The sequence below is a fragment of the Phoca vitulina genome, unplaced genomic scaffold (genome assembly GCF_004348235.1).
Source record: "Phoca vitulina isolate PV1807 unplaced genomic scaffold, GSC_HSeal_1.0 scaffold20, whole genome shotgun sequence".
Lineage (NCBI taxonomy): Eukaryota > Metazoa > Chordata > Mammalia > Carnivora > Phocidae > Phoca > Phoca vitulina.
This window is the reverse complement of record NW_022589723.1, coordinates 21221884-21244634: the sequence shown is the minus strand read 5'-3', so window position 1 is coordinate 21244634 and position 22751 is coordinate 21221884. Positions and strand designations below refer to the sequence as shown.

General features: G+C 36.2%; 1 protein-coding gene across 8 annotated transcripts in view; it reads right to left on the bottom strand.

Moving 5' to 3' along the window:
• Nucleotides 1-22751, bottom strand: part of UNC13C (unc-13 homolog C) — a 591291-nt gene that overhangs the window by 320892 nt on the left and 247648 nt on the right. For all 8 annotated transcript variants that reach the window (XM_032417734.1, XM_032417733.1, XM_032417735.1 and 5 more), the window contains 2 exons: nt 14393-14620; nt 13186-13327 (listed from right to left, as the gene is read on the bottom strand). In XM_032417734.1, coding sequence (XP_032273625.1) covers nt 13186-13327; nt 14393-14620 — 370 coding nt within the window. The remainder of the gene's footprint in view (nt 1-13185; nt 13328-14392; nt 14621-22751) is intronic.

Genomic DNA, 22751 nt, shown 5'->3' with positions numbered 1-22751 from the left:
TTTTATAGTAAACATCTTTAAATTACCACGGTCAATCTACGAACAATATCATATCCTTTTATGTACAGTATAAGAACCTTACTATAGCCTATTTCCAGTTGTGTCCTCCAGACCTTTCTGCAATCATTATTATATTTTAATTATTACATAAGGACTAGTTGTTATTGTGTTTAAATATTGAGTAATCTTTTAAATCAAAATAACATAATAGTTTATTATATTTGTCAATGTAGTTAGTATTGCCAATGTTCTTCATTTCTTTTTATGCATTTATATAAATCTACATTTTCATCTGGTATCACTTTTCCTTTGTTTAAAGGACTTTTGTTAACATTTCTTATAGTGCAGGTTGGAAGGAAAGGAATTCTTTCAGCTTCTTATGTCTGAAAAAGCCTTGATTTTGCCTTAAAAATTATTTTGTTGCCTTTGATTTTGAAAGGCATTTTCCCTGAGTATAGAATTCTAGTTTGACAGTTTTTGCTTCAATAATTTAAAGATGTTGTCCTACTGTATTACTGCTAATATCATTTCTTGTGAGAAGTCTGCTGCCATCTTTATTTTTCTTACTCTGTATGTAGTATGTCTTTTTTCTCTGGAAGCTTTCAAGATTTTCTTTTCTTTCCTGGTTTTGAACAATGTGATGATGATGTACCTTGGTATAATTTTTTCCATTTTCTTATGCTTGAAGTTAAGCTTCTTGCATCTGTGGGTTTCTATTTTGATCAAACTTGAAAAAATTGGCTATTATCTACTCAAATATTTTATATTTTTTCTGTACCCGTTTTTCTCTTCTGTCCTGTAGAAGACTCCAATTACATGGTTTTGGGTGCTTGAAGTGGTCTCATTGCTCTATTTAAAAAAAATTATCTGTGTTTCATATGTTTTCTATTATTATGTCTTTATTAATCTTTTCTTCTGCAATATCTAATCTGCTGTCATTCCTAATCAGTGTGTGTTTCATTTTACATATTGTATGTTTCATTTCTAGAAGTTCAGTTTCAGGTGTATGGTTTTGTTTTGTTTTGTTTTGCCAATAGCTTCCATATCTCCACTTAACCTTTTACTCATGTGGGGTTATTCTGTACTGACTTTTCCATGGTTCTCTTTGGGTGGCTGGTTTGAACAAATGGCACTAGTGAGTGAATGAAATAGTGTGGAAAGGGCCTTTACTGTGGTAATAGAAGAAAATGAGTCCTGCTTCTTTTACTGCACTTGTTGGAAGAATTCTTTAGAAACATTCTATTGACCTCCCTGAGCTTTAGCTTTCTCATCTGTAAATGACAACAATGCTTTGTAAAGCACTATGAAGTATAATACCTGTGACAGGAATTGAGGTACTGTAAATAGCTACACAAATATCAGTGCCTATAATTATGAGATTTGCAATGATTTGGGTTTTAGACTTTCCTTCCTAGACATTTATATTTGTTCAACAAGTCACATGCTTATCTAGAACTTCTTTTGCTCATCCTTCAAATATTATCATGCTTTAAACACCCTTTATTTGTGGGATGCCTGGGTGACTCAGTCGGTTAAGCACCTGTCTTTGGCTCAGGTCATGATCCCAGGGTCCTGGGATCAAGTCCCCCATCAGGCTCCTTGCTCAGCAGGGAGCCTGCTTCTCCCTCTCCCTCTGCACTCCCCCTGCTTGTGCTCTCTTTCTCTCTCTTTCAAATAAATAAATAAAATTTTTAAAAAAATAAACACCCTTTATTTAGAAATAACTAACTGTCCTATTGTCAAGCCCAGCCAAGATGTCAGCACCAGGCAGAATTGCCCATTTCCCCTAACTTCTGGGGATTGGCTCTCCCTCCCTAGCTGATGATAGAAGCCTCAGCACCATCTCTATTCCAGTTAGGAGGAAAAAAAAAAAAAAGCTCTGTAAAGGGGAGTAATTATCTTTCATATTTACCTCAGTGTCTGTAGCACCTAGAAGAGTGCCTCATGAATGAATTAGTTCTCTAAAGATTGTTAGAGCTGGTACTAAAAAAAAAAAAAGCCTAGAAAATTAGATTTTACACTTTATTTTTCTGGGTCAATGGACATCTCTAAACTTCCAGTTTGGACTAGCATGTTGCTCTCCTTTTCCTGCCTTCAAAATGGTTGGTCCACACATGGGGTATACCCAAGAGGTAGGAGGATGAACTAAACAGAGGTTGATTAGAATTGTAATATTTGGGTCTTAAAAACCCTTGACAGATCCAGATCGTTAGAGTGTCTTGACTAGATATATTCCACTCAGGGGCAATTGCTTCAACCTACAGGGTCAAATCAGTCACCAGCAGACCACCAGGATATCTCTCCTCTCCCTTCCTCACACAAAGCACAACTGATGGGTGTAAGGTGTTCTTACCACAGCCTGGTATTTCATAAAGATGAACTGACTAATTGGTTAAAATGCAAAGAAATTTCCTGGCAGAAATCTCTGAGTGCTAGAGTTGAAAGACATACGGTCACAGGACCGAGGCTATTATGGACCACATGGAAGCTGATGATATATGAACAGCTACTGAGCAGTGACCAGGAATCAAACCAGAGTACAGAGGAGAGAGGGAAGAAGAAAGAGCAGTGGGAGGGAGGGCAGGAGGGACCAAGTGATAGGAGAAAGAGAGGGAGAGAAGAAATAAGTAGAGATAGAGAAAAACAGATACAGATGAACAAATGGTCAGAGAAAAATAGAGAGGAATCAAAGGGCATAATTTCTGCCATTTTGGAGTTCTTATTTGCTTTTTCCTGGATTCCCTCAAGGGCTTTCCATGTCCATGTAAAAATCCCTTTTCCATGGTCCAGTTTAAGTGTGAGGGGGTTCTTTTTCTTCTCACCCAGAGGCATCCTTACAAAATAGTCCTCATTGACCCAAGGGTTTGCTGTTTGTAATCCAATGGCTCCCTCAAGATATGGGGGATCCTGTTTGAATTCTATTTAATCCTCAGTTTGAAACTAAGTACTAGGTCTTCTGTATCTTGGTCTATGGAACATCACAATGCCATCTCCAAGGATCTGTCCTAATCTGAAATTTTAGGGTTTGTTGACTGGCAATCAATTCTTTTTGAGAACCCTAAGCTTAGTGAATTCAGCCCAGATCTCTTTCCACAGACCCTTCCTCTCCTTATTACAAAATCCTCTGGAATTTTCTGGAATGAAGCAGTGATAATGTATTCTACTGGCTCTGTTTTGTGTGGATGGGTAATGGCTCAATCTCACTGACTAAGTGAAAAGCAGTATTGATTATAGTGTCTCTCCATTGCCAGGCACATTCACAATGTAGACAACGGTTAGTAAACAAATCTCTAATCCCATAAAGTGTGACTAAACTCCTTGCTTTCGACAACTGTGGAACAACCTTCCTGACAAATGACTTCCTGATGCTACTACCATCTTTGTAAGCTAGCTCAGACAACTGAGGAAATACTCCCTTCCCACATAGCCCAGACGAGGCCTGTGCTAGTGATCTAGGCAATAAATCAAATCACTGGTTATGTTCAGGCTGTCATTTTAAAATATTAATCTGCTGTGCTATGGAGCTATTTGTATTTAATTGCAGTATTTAAAGAAGGTATCTCCTCCTCTAGAGCTTTGTGCATGCTTAATTCCTGCTCAGTCCTCAGCTGAGCGGCCCCTGGCAGGGTGGAGAGCCATGGGCCTGAGGCGCTGTGTGCGCCATGCATTTGATTAGCTGTGAATTCAACATGGCTGACATTCTTCCAAATGGCCAAGGCGATTATGCTTCTATAAACAACAGCTTTACGAGTTTGATGCTCACATGTTAAGAGTTTGCATGTTCATTGCCTCTTAACAAAAAATTTTATTGTGCCAAGGTGGGGAGTAATTTTTTTTCCACACTGCCCACTGTGAGACAGATTCACAGATGCTAACGGGCTTTCTGGAGGTCAAGAAGCATGTTAATCCAGAAAATTTCTGGAACTCAAGTTTATAAACTAGTAAACCAGACAGCTTTTTGGTATAACGCGAAGTCACTCTTCAAGTCAGTACTTTCTATGGACCTTGTAAGTACAGTGATTTGCATAAAATGGGCACTCAGGAAATGTGGTTAGGATTTAATTGATACCCACTAAACAAGTGGAAGTGATTGTCCAGTCAATTACATAAGTAAGGTGTTTAAACACCACTGCTGTGCCTATTCAATACCACCATAAATATTCCTACCACAGGAATTATGTTGACTAGACTTTGTTATTAAAATAATTCTTTAATACAAATTAAAAATATAACTAACAAAGGGAAACCATCTTGCACTGTTGGTGGGAATGCAAACTGGTGCAGCCACTCTGGAAAATAATATGGAGTTTCCTCAAAAAGTTAAAAATAGAATCACCCTATGATCCAGCAATTGCACTACTAGGTATTTACCGAAAGACTACAAAAACACTAATTCAAAGGGGTACATGTTCCCCAATGTTTATAACAGCATTATCTACAATCTCCAAATTATGGAACTAGCCCAAGTGCCCATCGACTGGTGAATGGATAAAGAAGATGTATACATACACACACACACACACACACACACACACACACACACACACATACTGGAATATTATTCAGCCATAAAAAAGAATGAAATCTTGCTATTTGCAATGATGTGGATCGAGCTCGAAAGTATTACGCTAAGCAAAATAAGTCAGTCAGAGAAAGACAAAAACCATATGATTTCACTCATAGGTAGAATTAAGAAACAAAACAAATGAACAAAGGGAAAGAGAGGGGTGGGGGCAATCCAAGAAACAGACTCTTAACTATAGAGAACACACTGATGGGTACCAGAGGGGAGGTGGGTAGGGGGATGGGTGAAATAGGTGATGGGGATTAAGGAGGGCACTTGTTGTGATGAGCACTAGGTGTCCTATGGAAGTGTTGAATCACTATACAGTACACCTGAAACTAATATTATACTGTACGTTAACTAACTGGAATTTAAGTAAAAACAAAAAAAATTTAAAAATAGAAATAAAAAAATAATGCATGCCTGCTAGCTTCCCTCTAGGAAGGAATCAGCATGAAGTTTTATTTCATAAGTTAGTAAAAACAAACCACCAACTATCAACTACAGAGTCTTTTAGAAAGACCAGTAACTATGTAACATAAATGTAACTTCGTAACTCCAAAATTTCTTATTCAAATAGACTATACTGTCATTTACTCTCTAAAACTCACTGGAAGAAACTTACTCCTTTTCCTCTGGAGGCAATGATTTATGATAAGCATAAAATATTTCATTAACTATAGCATAGGTAAATAAAATCAAATGTCATAATTAATCATGAAATGATCAAATATACAACTTACTAGGATTAAAGAACAAAGATAACAAGCACCTTAGATTTATTTGATACTTCATCATTTCAAAGCACTTTCATATACCTTAATACATACCCATATGATGCTTTAAAAATTGTGTGTGTTTACAACCCCTCCTAACCCGTATTTCTGCCAGAGCGCAAACGGTCATGCCTCTGTTCTCGGCAAATACTCTCCAGAGTGCCTCATCCTTAAAATCACACATCTTGGTCTTTTGAAGATGAAAATTTCAAACTTTTTTCAACTCATGGTAAGAGAGGCAAAATTAAAAGTGAAATGACTTAGCATTAATCTCTGGAGGGTATCAAATTGCCATTAATGGGGGGGATTATTAAGCTTTCAAAAATTGTTTTAAAAATTTCTTCATTTGCATTTTCATTTTACCAGCTTTGTGACTGCCTGCTTTGTTCTGGTCGAAGCACTTTTCCTAAGACAATAGTTTAGGTGTTGGAAAAACCATCCTTCTTTATTTTTATTTGCATCTTCTTTGTGGCTTCAGAACAGGGGACTGCTCTGTGGTCTCAGCTCTACTATAACCTGAGATTCAAGTGTTTTGCCAATAAAATGAGGGAGTTGAATACAAGAATCTCTCAGATCCTGTGCCAATTTAGGTTCTGTAATTCTTATTTCGGTAATACTTTCCTTTTACAGCACCTTGTTCATTAGTCTTTTCTCGGCCTCACTATTCAGATTAGAACTTTTTTTTTTTTTTTTTACATGCAAACATAAGTCCTGAATCTTACCACAAAGAATGTCATGTTACTAACGCTAATAATGATAATAATTAATGATGATAATACTGCCATATTTAATTCTTACCAACTGCCATGAAATCTATATACATTATCTCAATATAACAATCCTGTGAAGGAAGCATTGTGATCCCAATTTTTCATATTGAAAAAAACTAAAGCTCAGAATTTAATTCCCCAAATGCAAACTATAGTCATATTATTAATAAGATATCTTATTTTCAGAATGTCAGGATACCATTTTACACTCCAGCTCACAGGGCAGAACTGTCAAGGTAGTGGGAGGCATGGATGAGCTCATCTATGACATGTATTTTTCAAAATCTGCTCATAAATTCACTATGAACTCATTTTCTCCTGCCAAAAACAAACAAACAAACCCTTACAACAGAAGATGAATTTGCAATTCTCATGCCATTTCATGGTAAAATGAAAGCATGCACAGGTACCTCCAAAATAGTATTTCTGGAACCAGCAATGTAGAACCTCAGGATTAAGAATGGAATACTAGAGTTCTAGAAACTGGAAACAAAAAGAGCTACTGTTGAAAATTTAGGCATTTGTTTTTAGAAAATATGTGTGAGTGTAACTTAACACTCACATATTTTGTCAGTAAACTAAAAAAATATTGTGAAAAATTATGCAAATTATATATATATTACATGAACAGCAGGGCACAAAGGGTTTGAATTTGAATTTCTTCTTCCTTGAAAACAGTGTTGCTTAAAAAATAGATATATTGTTATTGCCATTGTAGATAATGCTTTCTCTCAAAAGAAAAAGAGAGGCATACAGTAAATTATAGGAAAACTGCCCCAAAATACAGATAATTCATATCTTAACCATCCATTCCAGTATACTCTTCTGTGTACTTGTCCCATCAATTATGAGGCCTTCTACTTTGTTAGGTGGGAACAAACACTATTCCTGACCTAGATGAGCACCGGGCACTGTCATACCGAGATATTTTGGTGGCCCTTACCTAATTCTTGGGTAGTTTCCTCACATGCCTGCACTTATCATTATTCAGCTGATTTCTCAAGGGATTAAAATATTAGAGTAAGTATTTCCACTACTGTGTTCCTTTGGATGCTTTCTTTCTTTTTTTTAAAGATTTTATTTATTTATTTGACAGAGAGAGACACAGCGAGAGAGGGAACACAAGCAGGGGGAGTGGGAGAGGGAGAAGCAGGCTTCCCGCGGAGCAGGGAGCCCGATGCGGGGCTCGATCCCAGGACGCTGGGATCATGACCTGAGCCGAAGGCAGACGCTTAACAACTGAGCCACCCACGTGCCCCTGGATGCTTTATTTCACACATGTAACTGGCAACCTATGGATCAAATATCTCTAGAATTTAGATGTTGTTTGACATGCCTTGTGTTGGTTCTCACACTGTTTTATTTCATTTTGCTTATCAATTAAATGAGATTTTCAGACTTTCTAATTGTAGTCAAGAGGGAATAATGGACGGGAAATACTCTTCCACATGAAAAATCAAAAAGGGAACAAAGTATATGGTTTTCAATATACTGGAGATCTGTCAAGGAAGGACAGTATTCCCAAGGAAACAAAAAACAAACAAGGTGAGCCTTGTGATTACTTCAGCTAACTGCCTGGATGTAGTTTTCAGGTCACTGCACAAGGAGAGGGAACTCAGGTGGAGTCTATTAGACTCTTTGAATGAAAAAGACAGAGCTAAAAATCTGGGAAGACAAAGGCAGCTAAAGGCCACAGGCATAATGTCAAAAAGAAGAGAACTCAACAGAAAGAAAACTTTGACAATCTGCAGAGGGTTCCTCTTGAGCAATCAAGTGAGTCATGATAAGTGCACACATTGAAACTACCGAAGGCCTGGTTAAGACGCATCGAAAGGATTAGCTCGAACAGTGCACAGCACTCACCAAGACCAGAAATAGTGCTTGTTTCTACCTGGAAGCCTTGAAAAATTTATCATTCATGAGTCAGTAGGCAGAGTACACAGCAGAGTCTTGCTTCAGTATTGAGCAATAATTAGCCCAAAGCTGAGCACTATTTCATTTCCACTTAACAAATTCGAAAAGCAACATCCAAAAAACCAAACTGTTTCCATGTGCCATATCTCAGAGCAAAGTTCAGTAATATTTATAGGGGATGCCAATAATATCCACCAACCAGTGAGGTAATATTTGCAATGTCTGGCATCCAGTATAAAATTACCAGGCATGTGAAGTAGCAGAAAAATGTGACACATAATGAAGAGAAAAACTAATCAGTCAAAATGGACACACATGTTAGAATTGGCAGTCAAGGACATCAAAAGAGTGATAAATTTTGCATGTGTTCAAAAAGTGAAGTAGAGAAAGTGCCAAGGGAATAAGAAGAGAAGTCATAGACGGGGAGAAAATATTTTCAAAAGGCACAGGTGATAAAGGACTATTATCCAAAATAGTCAAAAGACTTTTAAAACTCAACATAAAAAAAAAAAACTTAAAAAATTCTTCTTAAAAACATTGCCAAAGAAGATATACAGATGGCTAGTAAGCATTTGAAAAGATGCTACATATCAGATGTCATCAGGGAAATGCCAATTAAAACAACAATATACCACTATACACCTATTAGAATGGCAAACGCTGGAACATAGACAACACCAAATGTTAAAGAGGATCCAGAGCGACAGGAACTCTCATGCTTTGCTACTGGGAATGCAAACTGGTACAGCCACTTTAAAAGTCAGTTTGACTTTTGACAAAACAAAATATACTCTTACCATGCAATTCAGCAATTATGCTTCTTGGCATTTACCCAAAGAAATTGATAACTTATGTTCACACAAAAATTTGCATATGGATGTTTATAGCAGCTTTATTCTTAATTGCCAAAACTTGGAAGCAACCAAGATGTTCTTCGGTAGGTCAATGGATAAACAAACTGTGACACATCTAGACAATGGAATATTATTCAGTGCTAAAAAGAAATCAACTATCAAGCCACATAAAAGACATGGAGTAAACTTAAATGCACTGTATGATTCCAACAGTGTGACGTTCTTCAAAAAACAAAACTATGGAGATAGTAAAAAGATCAGTGGTTGTCAGGGATTCAGGGATAGGGGGTGATGAAGAGGTGGAACACAGGATTTTTAAGGTAAAGTACTCTGTATGATACCATGATGATAGACACACATCATTTTTTTTTTTTTTTTTAATTTTTTTAAAGATTTTTTTTTATTTATTTATTTGAGAGAGAGAATGAGAGAGAGCGAGTACATGAGAGGGGGGAGGGTCAGAGGGAGAAGCAGACTCCCTGCCAAGCAGGGAGCCCGATGCGGGACTCGATCCAGGGACTCCGGGATCATGACCTGAGCCGAAGGCAGTCGCTTAACCAACTGAGCCACCCAGGCGCCCTAGACACACATCATTATATATTTGTCCAAACCCATAAAATATAAACCACTGGCAGTGAACCATAATGTAAACATGGTCTTTGGGTGATAATGATGTGTCAGCGTAGGTTTATCAATTGTAAAAGAAAATAATACCACTTTCAAGGATGGTGGAGTGTTAGTAGTAAGGGGAGGCTATGGATATGTGGGGGTAAAAGGTACATGGGAAATCACTATACCCTCCCCTCAATTTCTCTGTGAACTTAAAACTTCTCTAAGAAAATAAAGTCTTAATAAAAAAAAAAAAGTTAAGTAGAGACATGGAAGATACAAAGACCAAACTGGAACTTCCTGAGATGGAAACTGAAATATCTGGGATGAAAAATACAGTGGCTTGGATTAATAACAGATTAGACATGATCGAAGAAAAGGTGAGTGAATTTAAACACATCACAATAGAAATAATCCAAAGTGAAACACAGAAAAAAAGGAAAGAGAGAGAGAAAGAGAAAAGATAAATAAACATTCCATCAGTGGGTTGTGGGACAACTTCAAAAGACCTAATATATTTATAAGGGGAATCTCCAAAAGGTAGAGGCAGAAAGAATAGAGAAATAGCCAAAATGTTTCCAAATTTGAAGAAAACTGCAGACTCACAGTCCCAATTGATTCAATAAACCCCACACACCAGAAACACAAAGAAAACCACACCATGGTACAACACCATCATATTGTGCAACTGAGTAAAGAAAACATTGTCTTAATAGCAACTAGGGAGAAAAGATGACATGCACAGAGGAACAAAGATGAGGGCAACAATGGATTTCTCACTAAGAACAAGAACAGCATATAAACACAAAGACGATGGAAAAATATCTTCCAAGTTTTTCTTTTAAATGGCATTCACAATCATATGAGTATCTCAAAAATGCAGTAAAAGCATTAGACAAACTACAACATCTGTTTCTGATCAAAACTCTCCACATACTGGAAATAGAAGATGACTGTCTCAACTGGGTAAATGGCATCTACAAAAAGCCTACAGCTAATATCATAGTTAACCAAGAAAGCAATGTGTTCCATCTAAGACTGAGAATAAGTCCAGGATATGTGCTTTTGTCACTTCTACTTGGTATCATATTGGAAATCTTAGCCAGAGCAATAAGGCAATCAAAACTGTATCAGGTTTCTTTGTGTGTGAAAAATGATAGCGGATTCTAAAATTCATTTTGAAATAATTCAAAGGTTCTAAAATAGATAAAATAACTGAAAAAAATAAAAGTTGGAGGACTAACAATGATTTTAAGACTGATTATAAAGTAAAACTGCAGTAATCCACACTGTGTGGTATTGGCATACATATGGATAAATAGATAAGTGGAACAGAACAATCTAGAAATAGATCAACACATATATGGATAGCTGAATTTTATTAAAGGTGCAAAAGCAATTCAGTAAAGAAAGGACAGTGCTTTCAAAAAATGGTGCCAGGACCACTGGATCGCAATATGCAAAATAAGAAACTTAGGTCTATAACTTCTACCACATTAGAAAATTACCTCAAAAATGTATGATGGGCCTATATGTAAAATATAAAACTATAAAAACCTTACACAAATACAAAATACAAAAACAGTAAAAATGGGCAAAATAAACACTTAACTAAAAAAGATACATGGACAGCAAATGACAGATGCTTGAAACCATCAGTCATCAGAGAAATGCAAAATAAAACCACTATAACACTATACTACACATATATAAGAATTGCAAAAATCTAAAAGACTGGCCTTACAAAGTGTTAGAAGTGTGGAATGACCTGGAACTCCCATACATTGGTGATGGAAATTTAAAATGGTACAACCACTTGGAAAAATTATCTTAAAAATTAAATCTATTCATAATAGGTGTTCCAGCTATTTTACTCTTAGGTACTTATTCAAGAGAAATGTGTATAAATATTTGTATGGACATATTGTTTACAAGTTTCCGAATGGCTTTATTTTTAGTAGCTAAAAACTAGAAACAAACCAATTGTCCCTCAAAAGGTGAATGCATAAACAAACTTTGATATTTTATTACAATGAAATGCTACGCAGCAATACAAAGAAATGATCTATTGCTGAATCCTACAACATGGTTGGGTTTCAAAATAATTACACTGAGTCAATCAAACCACACAAAAGAAGAATGCACAGTGCATGCTCTATTTTTATAAAAATCTACAAAATGCCAAATTAAAAATATTCTATAGCATCATAAAGGAGATCAGTGATTGCCTTGTCACGGAGGGAGTTAAGAGAGATGGCCTCACTGGGGCATGAATACGGGGTTAGGGATATGTTGGTTATATTGCCAGTGGTGATGGCTCCACAGAGGTATAAGGCAGATCAAACTTAACAAATAGTACACTTTAAATATGTAGACTTACATTTTGTCAATTTTACTTCAATAAACCTGGTTTTAAATTTTCAGACTTCCAGCTTCTCCTGAGAAACTGGGGGCTCTAGCTGCATTGCATCTGCATGATTATGTGGCCATGGAAGCTGTATTTTTCCAAGTCACTTGCTCTAAGTTTGCCATAGTCCTGTCCTTTTTGTTGCCCTTATCCTGTTTGATTCATTTAGTTGAATGCTTTAGAGATTTGAATTTATGACTATCAATTGATTTTTTTGAAAGATTTTACTTATTTGACAGAGACAGACATAGCGAGAGAGAGAACACAAGCAGGGGGAGCTGGATGAGGGAGAAGCAGGCTCCCAGCTGAGCAGGGAGCCCGACGTGCGGTCTATCCCAGGACCCTGGGATCATGACCTGAGCCGAAGGCAGACGCTTAAATGACTGAGCCACCCTGGCGCCCCTATCAATTGATTTCTTGTCTTCTGTTAACAAACAAAGTGATGCTAAAATAGTTTCTTCCATCAGCATAAAGGGAGGAACTATCCAAACTCATTCTATGGCATCCTGTTATTTGGTCCCAACTGATTTTCCAAACCTATTTCTGAACACTCTCTCCATCAGCCCATACATACAAAAGCTCTCTTTTCTTACTCACTATTGCCTACATTTCCAAACAAGCTGTATGTGTTGGGTTTGCTCACTTGGTATGTTAACAAGATCCCTGTTTACACCATCAGCATAGAAAGGAAGGAAGAAAAAGAAAGGACTCAGGGTTCAGAATTTTCATTTCTATCAAATGCTAATTGGAAAGTCATCTTATGTCTCTAGAAAGAAAAGAACCTATGCCAGAAAAATAATTTCTTACCATTTGGTACAAAATATAAGAGGCTTAAAAATAAATGACCTCTCTGACAGTGAGAGGTTGTAAACGTTATCATCAACCATTTCATCATGGTGTAGGTGTGATGGGCCAGGTGATGCCCAAAATCTTTCTACTGTCCTTAGTCCTAAATCTTCGATGTCACTATTGCTGATCAAGCCAGTAAATTCCAAATTATGTTGGGTCAACCGAAGTTAAAGATCATATTTTAATCTTTTTTTTCTCCTGTATAGTCACCCCAACCATGCCACCTTTTGTTTGAAATATTCTTTTTATTCACTTTCTTCCAAAGATAAAGAATAATAAATGTGAGTATTAAGTGACTTCATAACATTAATTTCACTTTTGATAATTTCTGCTTAGATAGTATTAAATATGAGATAATTATTGTTTCTATATTTTGCATGCCTGCCTTAAATTTATCCCCAAATATATCAATACTTGTAATAGTTTCACATGATATACTTACAAATAAAACTTCTCATCCCATACTGGATTCAAGTTTCCAAAAATGGTTTTTGTTCTTCTTTTGTTCTTTCCCACTTGAACAGTAACATATGGGTCACTCGACCCTGTTTTGTCTTTTGCCTGTAAGCCTTGTGCTGAAACCACTGAAATAAACCAAAATAGAAATTTTAATATAAAGAATTCGTCAAACAAAAAAAAAAATGATAACAAAGGGCAGTTTTTCTAACACTTTGCACCCTGAGTTTGTGCAAAGGGATGCTAAAATAGTTTCTTCCATCAGCATAAAGGGAGGAACTATCCAAACTCATTCTATGGCATCCTGTTATTTGGTCCCAATGATTTTCCAAACCTATTTCCTTTATTGAGGAAATGAACATTAGGACTTAAAAATATTCAATGAAAGAATGAAAACGCTGAATATTAAAACCTTCCTTGAGTAAATATTTGCTTTTGTCTGCAATGAGTAACAGCTATATACATATACTTTCATATTCACACCAGCTATATACTTATATACACATTACTACATAAATGTATAGAAAAATAAAGATGCACATACAATATGCCAAAAGGTATCCAACATAATTCAAAGGTCTGTGATTTAAAATGTATTTCTATTTTTGAGTTTGCTGTCACTATTGAACAATTCAACCTAGTTAAAAAAAAAAAAAAGCAACTTTATTTTATCTTATAAGTACCATATGAGTAAGTTAAGAGGCTTGGTAAACATTAACACAACATATATGCACTTGCTGTTGTTATAGGCAACCTAAGAAGTTCAAATTACTAGACAGCACTAAGCTCAAACTGCCTTGACTCAAGGATCAAATGTTTGAGGGGTACTGATCAAGGATTAAGTAAAATGATGTGTGTTTTCTCATTAAGAAAAACTGACTAGAGAGATTTTTGGCTACTCTTGTAATTTATCAGTGGCGGGCAGCTACAAAGCTAATTGTGGGATATTGATGAATATGTTGTAAAAGAGAAACTTCTTCCTCTAGAAGAGCTTTTGATTAGAACAAATTGCAATTACTTCAATTATCTAGTATATATTTTAGAAATTTCAAGTACCGACTACATGTCTTACCAATATTGACAAGTTTGAAAACATTCTACTTATTTTACCTATAATTATTATTAAGCAGTGATTTCGAAGACACATAAAAATCCCAATGTGGAATCAAAATTTTCAAGACAACTATTTTTACCTGTAATGGTTATTTTTGCTGACCACTTAGATGTCCCATCCAGTACACTCTGCTTGGCTGCTTTTGTGTACTGCACAAAATCTTCTTTAGAAATCTGAAACATTTCCTGAATTACTTCAAACACCTCCGGCCTGTTTTTCTCCCTAATCTTCATTCTTTCTTTCATAGCCATAATAATGGTCTGAGTCTTGTCTTCGGCACCATGCTTAGAACTCTTTTCTGCTGCTCCTATAATGGAAAAATCAATGGTGACGTAAATGCACATAAAGTTACTTTTTGATGGCCCAAGAGGGAGAGAAAGAAGGAATAGGAGAATGAATAAGTGGTTTCATTCTGAGGAGTCAGGGTACCTTCTTCACAGAACATCAGGACAATATAAATGCTGCTGGACAAAATATCTAGGCTGAGATTCAGAACCAGCCTTTGTGTTAATGGCAAGTAAATGGACTTCCATGATTCCCAGTTTTGTCACAGTTGTATTATTTGATTAAATCACGGGTTGTGCAAATATATGGTTTGAATTTTCAAAGAGCAAAAAAGAATGCGCACAGTCAAATATGGCATATACCACCTGCAAAACAAAACTGAGAAATAGATAGGATATATATGGCAAATGTCTCCCCAAAGTCAGTATTTCAAATACTTGCGTTCAAAGTGCTTAATTATTTTTAATGATGGAACTTACCATAATTAAGTGCTTAAATTCTTTTTGTAAGATAAATACCACCGTTCTCTCTTATATATTGAAATACAGGGTAAGATTTTACTTGGAATTAAAGTGATTCTGCTGCTTAAAAAGGATTTAGAAACCAGTGGGTAGATGACCTCTAAATACATGATGGATCACAGGCCTCAACTCTCACTTTGTGATATGGCCATAGTTTTTAACAGGATAAATTCTTTCTACTCAAAACCCTTTTTGATTTCCAGGATTTTTTTTTTTTTTTTTTTTATGATTGGTCTCAACTTTCTGGGCATTTTTGTTTATAACACTAATCCTTCTGGCAATGAAGGATTTCCAAAGGTCCATTCTTGGATCCCTCACCTTCTCCAGCTACCCGCCAGATACTTTCAGTGCTCTGTGTGGCCTCTGGGTTGTGCAATATTATACGACAAGTTAACAATGAACCATGATCCCAACTCTCATGGCTCCTTAGTTTTAAATGAGAAAGCAAAACCCCACGGACCAGTGTTGCAGGAGCTGCCACTGCTGATACCAAATATTTTGGGGTGCCAAAGGTGATGTAGTGAAAAGAATAAAAAACAAAACTCATGTTCACAGCTAGTAACAGTTCCAATTTTCATCCACATGACTGTATTACCCAACTTACAATTTTTTGAAATATATTTCTGAAATAGGCATATTAATATCTGGTAGAATGTTCAGAGATTAAATAAGATAATTTATCTGCATGATTTCTACCACAAGGGATAGCCTCACTAATGTTCTCTGAATCTAAGTCTTTCAAGCCCAAATGAAGCACAGAAGCTAAGACAAAGAGGAAAAGGTCAGCCGTTAGCTTTCCTTATAATAAATTCATATTCAACAGGAGTACTTAATGAAAATCTTGATTTATTTGAAAGTATGACGTTTGTTTCCTAAAGTGGAAAAAACACATTCATAATAACCAAGGTATAATTAGACAAAGTTAAAGGGATGAATATTCTAATGGTATAAAGAGCAGATTCCCCGTCTTTATCTTAAAACAACAACAACAAAACAAAAACAAGAAAAAAAAAAAAAACTTTGAGGACTTAAACCACATTAAAAAAAAAAATACTAAAAATGACTGCATTACATTTAAGGTAATTTGAAAGGACATTCTAAATGCCCTAGTCATCTGTTAAAACAGGCCATAGAAAAGCTACGCATCTGTAAATTGCATATCCTTAAATAATTAAGCATGTTTGTAATTTATCAACAATGGTTTAACTGTGCATGCATAATTCTTACACAGTAAAACTAGCTTAGGCTACTTGAATAGTCCCATCTACCCAATAGGCATATTTTACTTCAAGTGCTGAAATATTCATTAAGCAGAAAGAAAAGGCAGTGCTGCCTTGAAAAAATTACTGCAAGATTCAAAGTGCCCCAAAAGTTTGATATGTGACAGCCATCCTAAGAATGAATGTTCAACAGGTGAGAAATGCCATAAAATTTAACTCTCCCCCAAATTTCTAAGTAACTATTATTGTTTTGGCTCTCAGTGCTCCCAAAGGCTACAGAAAAAAAGTGTTAAAGTCCTTGAGAGTTAAATATATTTTGGATTATTTTTCTAAATTCAGGAAGAGCCACCGGACGACCACCCATGTAATAATACTCATTTAAGTAATCACTACCAAATTCAAAGGTAGAATATAACAAGAAATTTTTTATCTAAAGGAATCAAATCTCTGTACTTAACAACCGCCTCCTGAATTTTTTTTTTAAAGAGTTAATTAAGAAAGCATAACGATTTGCTGTGAAATCTTTCACCAATGCTCTTGATGTTGGAGCAGAGAACTCTAATTTGTGGACAACAGACAAACCATCAACTGTGAAACCACTATTCTGGGGAGAGCAGGTTAACAGAGGCTTATGTTTAAACCTTTTATCTGTTATTTCTAGAAAAAGATATGTGGCATTTTAAAAGTTCTACTTTTACTTTTACATGTTTTGATCTGAGGGAAATGATTCAACTTAAATCTATGTAATTTGGAGACGTAGAGACAAATCTGTAATTTTTGTCACCGATCTACAAGCACTTTCCACCACCTATTGTTTATCGAACCTGATATTTCTAATGAAACTATTTCTGAGGTAGCTGCAATTTGCCACGAATTTCCAACCCTTTGGGTTTATTATTTTCCTTCAGGCTTGGTCTGTTTATCTCAAAGTCATCAGAGATAAACTTAAATTTGCATTTATATGACTCTTCCTTCAAAGTGTATGACAGAAGGTGTAGTAGCTTCACTGAAATACAGTGAGTAGTAATATGTCAACCAGGGATCAACAATAAATGAGATCAAAAGAGATAATGTACAGTGAAAGCACTTTGTAAAATGTAATACATTATCCAAATGGAATGCATCATTGTTACTTTTAAAAACACTTAATTGACAGATCAGAGGATACAATTATGCACAACAAAATTCATCCTTGCAAGAGATACAAGAGAATTCATCCATAAATGAGGCCAACTTACCTAAAATGGTTCCTTTCTACATAATTTAATGGGAAAGCCACTTAATCAGAACCCTCACTTTTCTCTATAATTTTTATTTATTACCCAAAACATATAAATTTCATGTGAAATTCATAATTTTACCAACTTTGCATGGCAATTTACGTACATCTAACAGCTGCAATCATCTCTCTTGGTCTCAATCTCTTTTCTTTCCTATTTTTCTCAAGGTGATTCCAAAAATTTCGATTTTCTTCAAGTCACTTACCTCACCCCATTAACCTCCACTCTCAGCATATGATCTTATCTCTTCCTTAACAGAAATAGAGGTTCCCTAACCCAGTGGTCACATTTTCTCCCTCCCTTATGGAAAACAAACAAACAAACAAAACAAATAGGAACAACACCACCACACCTGACCTGTAATATTAGCAGATTTCTATGGTGTAAATATTCCTAACATGGCTTATTTCAAGCAACTGCCTCGTGGAATTCTTAAACATTTATCAATCACCACTGGCTCAGCTGCCTGTCTATCCATTTAGTTTACATGCTAGCCTATAAGGCCAACCTCAACTAAATGTGTTCCAAGTATCAAGCATGCTCTTTAGAAAATAGGATACATTCAACAAATAGAGAAGATAAAATATTTCTGGGGGGAACCTAAAATAAAATGATTGCCATATTTGAGTATTTAATCTGGCTCTGGGTTCAATTTTAGGTCTTAGGAACTTTGTGTATGCTCTCACCCTAAGGCCGTGATCCTGGAAAAAACAAAAATAAATTCAGTGTAAAATGATATACACGCTGTGGAGTCTTATGAAAAGACAAAGTACATTGGGCACTTGGCTTCAGGTTTAGAATTTTCAGAAAACAAAGGCTGTGCCCATCATTAGAAAGCAGAAAGTGGTTGGCCTCATGCTCTTATAGTCAGCATAAAACAAGGGCATAAGTCCAAATATAAAATGGAAGAAATACATCAATAAAATCACTTTTAAATAAGGCAAAGGAGCATAGCAGCTCATGATGCTTTGCATATACTAAAAGGTGACAGTCCTGTGTGAATCCTGACTTGCCAATTATTAACCATCTGAAATTGCACTACTTTATCTCTGTAAACTTTAGTTTTTTCATCTGAAAAACAAAAGGAAATAATAGTAGCATCTTTCTTAACAGGGTCACTGTAAGGATTAAATGAGATAATGTATAAAAGTTTCAATACTAATAATTGAGCAAGTATAAGGTCTAGATGTCACAAGGTGAAGATACAAGCATTTATTAAAGAATTTTACATTAACATGGAATTTGGGGATTTTAGCTTTAAGATTACTTGACCTGTAAAGCAACTCCGTGAAAGCTCTCCCCATGGACACTGCCACACCCAATGTCTGCCATATGCTTAATTCTCTAGAACAACTTGCTAGATGGGAGCCAATGAAGTACTTGAAGATTTAAGAAAATAAAATTCAGGGGCGGCTGGATGGCTCAGTTGGTTAAGCAACTACCTGCAGCCCAGGGTCATGGGATCAAGCCCCACCCACATCGGGCTCCCTGCTCAGTGGGAGCCTGCTTCTCCCTCTCCCTCTGCAGCTCCCCCTGCTTGTGTGCTCGCTCTCTTTCTCTCAAATAAATAAAATCTTAAAAAAGTTCAGAGAAACTAGAAGAAATTATTATAGTATTTTTATTTTTCATATCCATAAATTTTTACCTGCATTTGAGGCTGGTGAACCCAGAGTAAATAGGTGGTTGATATACACAGAAAGCATGCAAAAGGTCTGATATTGAGGCATTTCTCTCTCTAGGAGTCTCTAGCCTATGAAACTTTATTGCTTTTCTTTCCTTTCCCCATAAAATCCTGTAGGTGGGCCTACTCTTGGTGCCTCTGTTTTTCTTTCTCATGAAATCATGTAGGTGGGCATGTAGCTGGCATTTTCTACCTTTTCCCTTTAGTTGCTTTACAGCCAAGATCATCTTAACCCTCCTCTTCTAACATGCCTTCAATATTTCCAAGGAGCAAACCTACAACTCCCCCAGGCTTCAAATCACAGGTCTCCTTTGTCTTATACAATCAAAGTTACACACTCCACACAGTTTCTGGAACACAATAAAGAACTGACATTTAATAGAAGGATAATTGGAGGATCACAGACCTAGCATAGCATCACCTCCCATTCTCATAGGTGTCCCCATCACTGACAGTAGGAGAATGTGGGCAGGGAGCCCCCTTTCAAGGAACTGCCACCTTCTATAAAGTAATTTTACTTTTGTTGAGCTTGGGTCCAAAACCAAAAATCAACCTTTCTTCGCTGCCCACCTCCACCATATTCAATCATCCTATTATTGGTAAATGCAAACTTTGAGAACAAGTTCAGAAACATTTGCATATTAAAAGAAGACAAAATCAGGTATGCACTCTCAAAACTGTCAGAGCTACTACATTTCCTGAGCATTATTTAGATACTAACTTCCTTAAGAGTTCTAAATTATTTCAGAGTCAAAAATTGTATAGATGAGGGGAAAAACTAATTTCAACAAAAGAAAAAAAGTGCTCAATTTCAGAAGTATTTTTACTATGTAAGGAAAAAAAGAAATCAACGGAGAGATGGAGAGAGGAAAGATCTTTTTTGTTCTTATCACTTTTTGCAAGATTTTTTCCAAGTCTTTTTCAAAAAAAAAAAAAAGATAAAACAAAAGAAAACAAAGAAAATTTTAAACCCAAGATTTTTTTCTATTTCTCTTTTTTTAACTAGTCTCTGAATGGAAGTTGGCTGACACAACTAGTTCACAGTGTTATTGGAAGCTGGCCTGCTACTAACATTCTTAGACCACGCTGTTCTCCTGTTGGACATGACCAAACTCACAGGACACCACGTTCACATGGTCTGTGTGACCATGACCATGCTGACGTGAGACAAACAAGGCCATCTCACAAGTTTATCTAAGCGCAAATGAAAACAAACCACAAAATACCAAACATCCCCTCTCCTAACTCATGAGTGACCACTGTTTCTTAGCTAGGTACAGCTATTTGCCTCACTCTCATCTGTCCTCCTGGTAGGTAAGATTTTTTTAACCTACCTGATCATAAATTGTCCTCACTTTCAGACAACACCTGATCCAGAGCAACCTCTGCTTTCTAAAACCCTCTTACTGAGATGTCCCATGGTTTATCCTGCAGTATATTCTCCTTTGCAGCAATGGATAATAAATTGAACTTATAAAACTAAAGATGTGTTACCTCACACCGGTCAGAATGGCTAAAATTAACAACACAGGAAACAACACATGTTGGCGAGGATGCGGAGAAAGGGGAACCCTCTTACACTGCTGGTGGGAATGCAAGCTGGTGCAACCACTCTGGAAAACAGTATGGAGGTTCCTCAAAAAGTTAAAAATAGAGCTAAAGTATGGTCCAGCAATTGCACTACTAGGTATTTACCCAAAAGATACAAACATAGTGATCTGAAGGGGGACCTGCACCCCAATGTTTATAGCAGCAATGTCCACAATAGCCAAACTGTGGAAAGAGCCCAGATGTCCATTGATAGATGAATGGATAAAGATGTGGTGTGTATATATACAATGGAATATTATGCAGGCATCAAAAAAATGAAATCTTGCCATTTGCAACGATGTGGATGGAACTAGAGGGTATTACGCTAAGCAAAATTAAGTCAATCAGAGAAAGCCAATTATCATATGATTTCACTCATATGTGGAATTTAAGAAACAAAACAGAGGATCACAGGGGAAGGGAGGGAAAAATAAGATGAAATCAGAGAGGGAGACAAATCGTAAGAGACTTTTAATAATAGGGAACAAACTGAGGGTTGCTGGAGGGGAGGGTGGGGGGATGGGGTAACTGGGTGATGGGCATTAAGGAAGGCCCGTGATGTTATGAGCACTGGGTGTTACATACAACTAATGAATCACTGACCTCTACCTCTGAAACCCAATAATATACTATATGTTAATTAATTAAATTCAAAATAATATAAACTACAGATGTGTTTTGGTGGTCTTTAGTTAAGTGGCATTAACAAATACTATTAACTCTTTTTACATATGTAGAAAATGATGCTCAGAGATGTTTTGAAAAATTCCAGTAGCAGCAGGATTAGAAACAAGATCTTTCTCAAGTAACTGAGGACTATGAAATCTAGATATAGATATGGATATAAAGATACCCATTGCTTATTGATGTTGAATACCTATATAGCATCATGTAAAGCATACTCACCATTTTTGTCCCCCAACAGCAGCCTACCCCAAACCTAACTATGCTCCACTATTAGTTTATTCCTTAAAGTTAAGAAAATGACCATTGTATTATGGTAACTCAACTATTGATTCCATGTTCACCCAAATTAATTTATTAGATGATATTCTCTTTAGTGTTGTTGAAAAGTCTATGCAGTAGGTATGTTGTGATAGGGATATACTCCAAGCTCAGTGGGTTGGCCACAGAGGACAGGCCTTGAGTCATCATCATGATGTGAGGACAACATCTGGGCAGCATAATTTGCCTAAAAGTCAGGGGTACTACATGGGAGAGTAGAAAAGCACCATAAATAAAATTCATCAACTTACCATTTTTTCCTTTAAACAAACTTTGCATATTTCTTTATAAATTAGGACAGAACATTAGGCTGGGAGTTCAGAGACCTGGGTTCTAACCCTATGTATAAAATCTATTTGATTCTTTTTGACAAAAAACTGTATCGTGTGACCTCAGTAAAATCAGTAGATTGGGTTCTCCAATCCACTGATCTCAAAGGCTCCCTTCAAAGTCTATGATTCTACAAAAGAACGATTTTTAAACCATTGCATGCTATTTCTAACTGCAGTTCTCATGCCCCCATTTGTTGCTTTAACCAACCTTTATTAAGCATCTAACTATGATGCCACAACATGTGCTAAATTCTGGAGAAATAAAGAGAACAATTTTTCTTTTGTTTTTATTCTGAGTGTGTGTTTGTGTGTGCATCTATGTTGACAGACTGCAAAGTCTTCAGAAAAAGATTAGCAAAATAATAAGGTTCTAAAAACCTGAAGACGACTCTTATTTGAAAAAAACAAGTATTTGAAAAACTGTCAAAGGATGTTCATTTATTAAATATTTTCTCCAGTGGTAAGATTAAAGGATAGAAGTTTAAAGAATAGAAGTTACCAGGAGGCAGGGCTTGGTTCAAGCT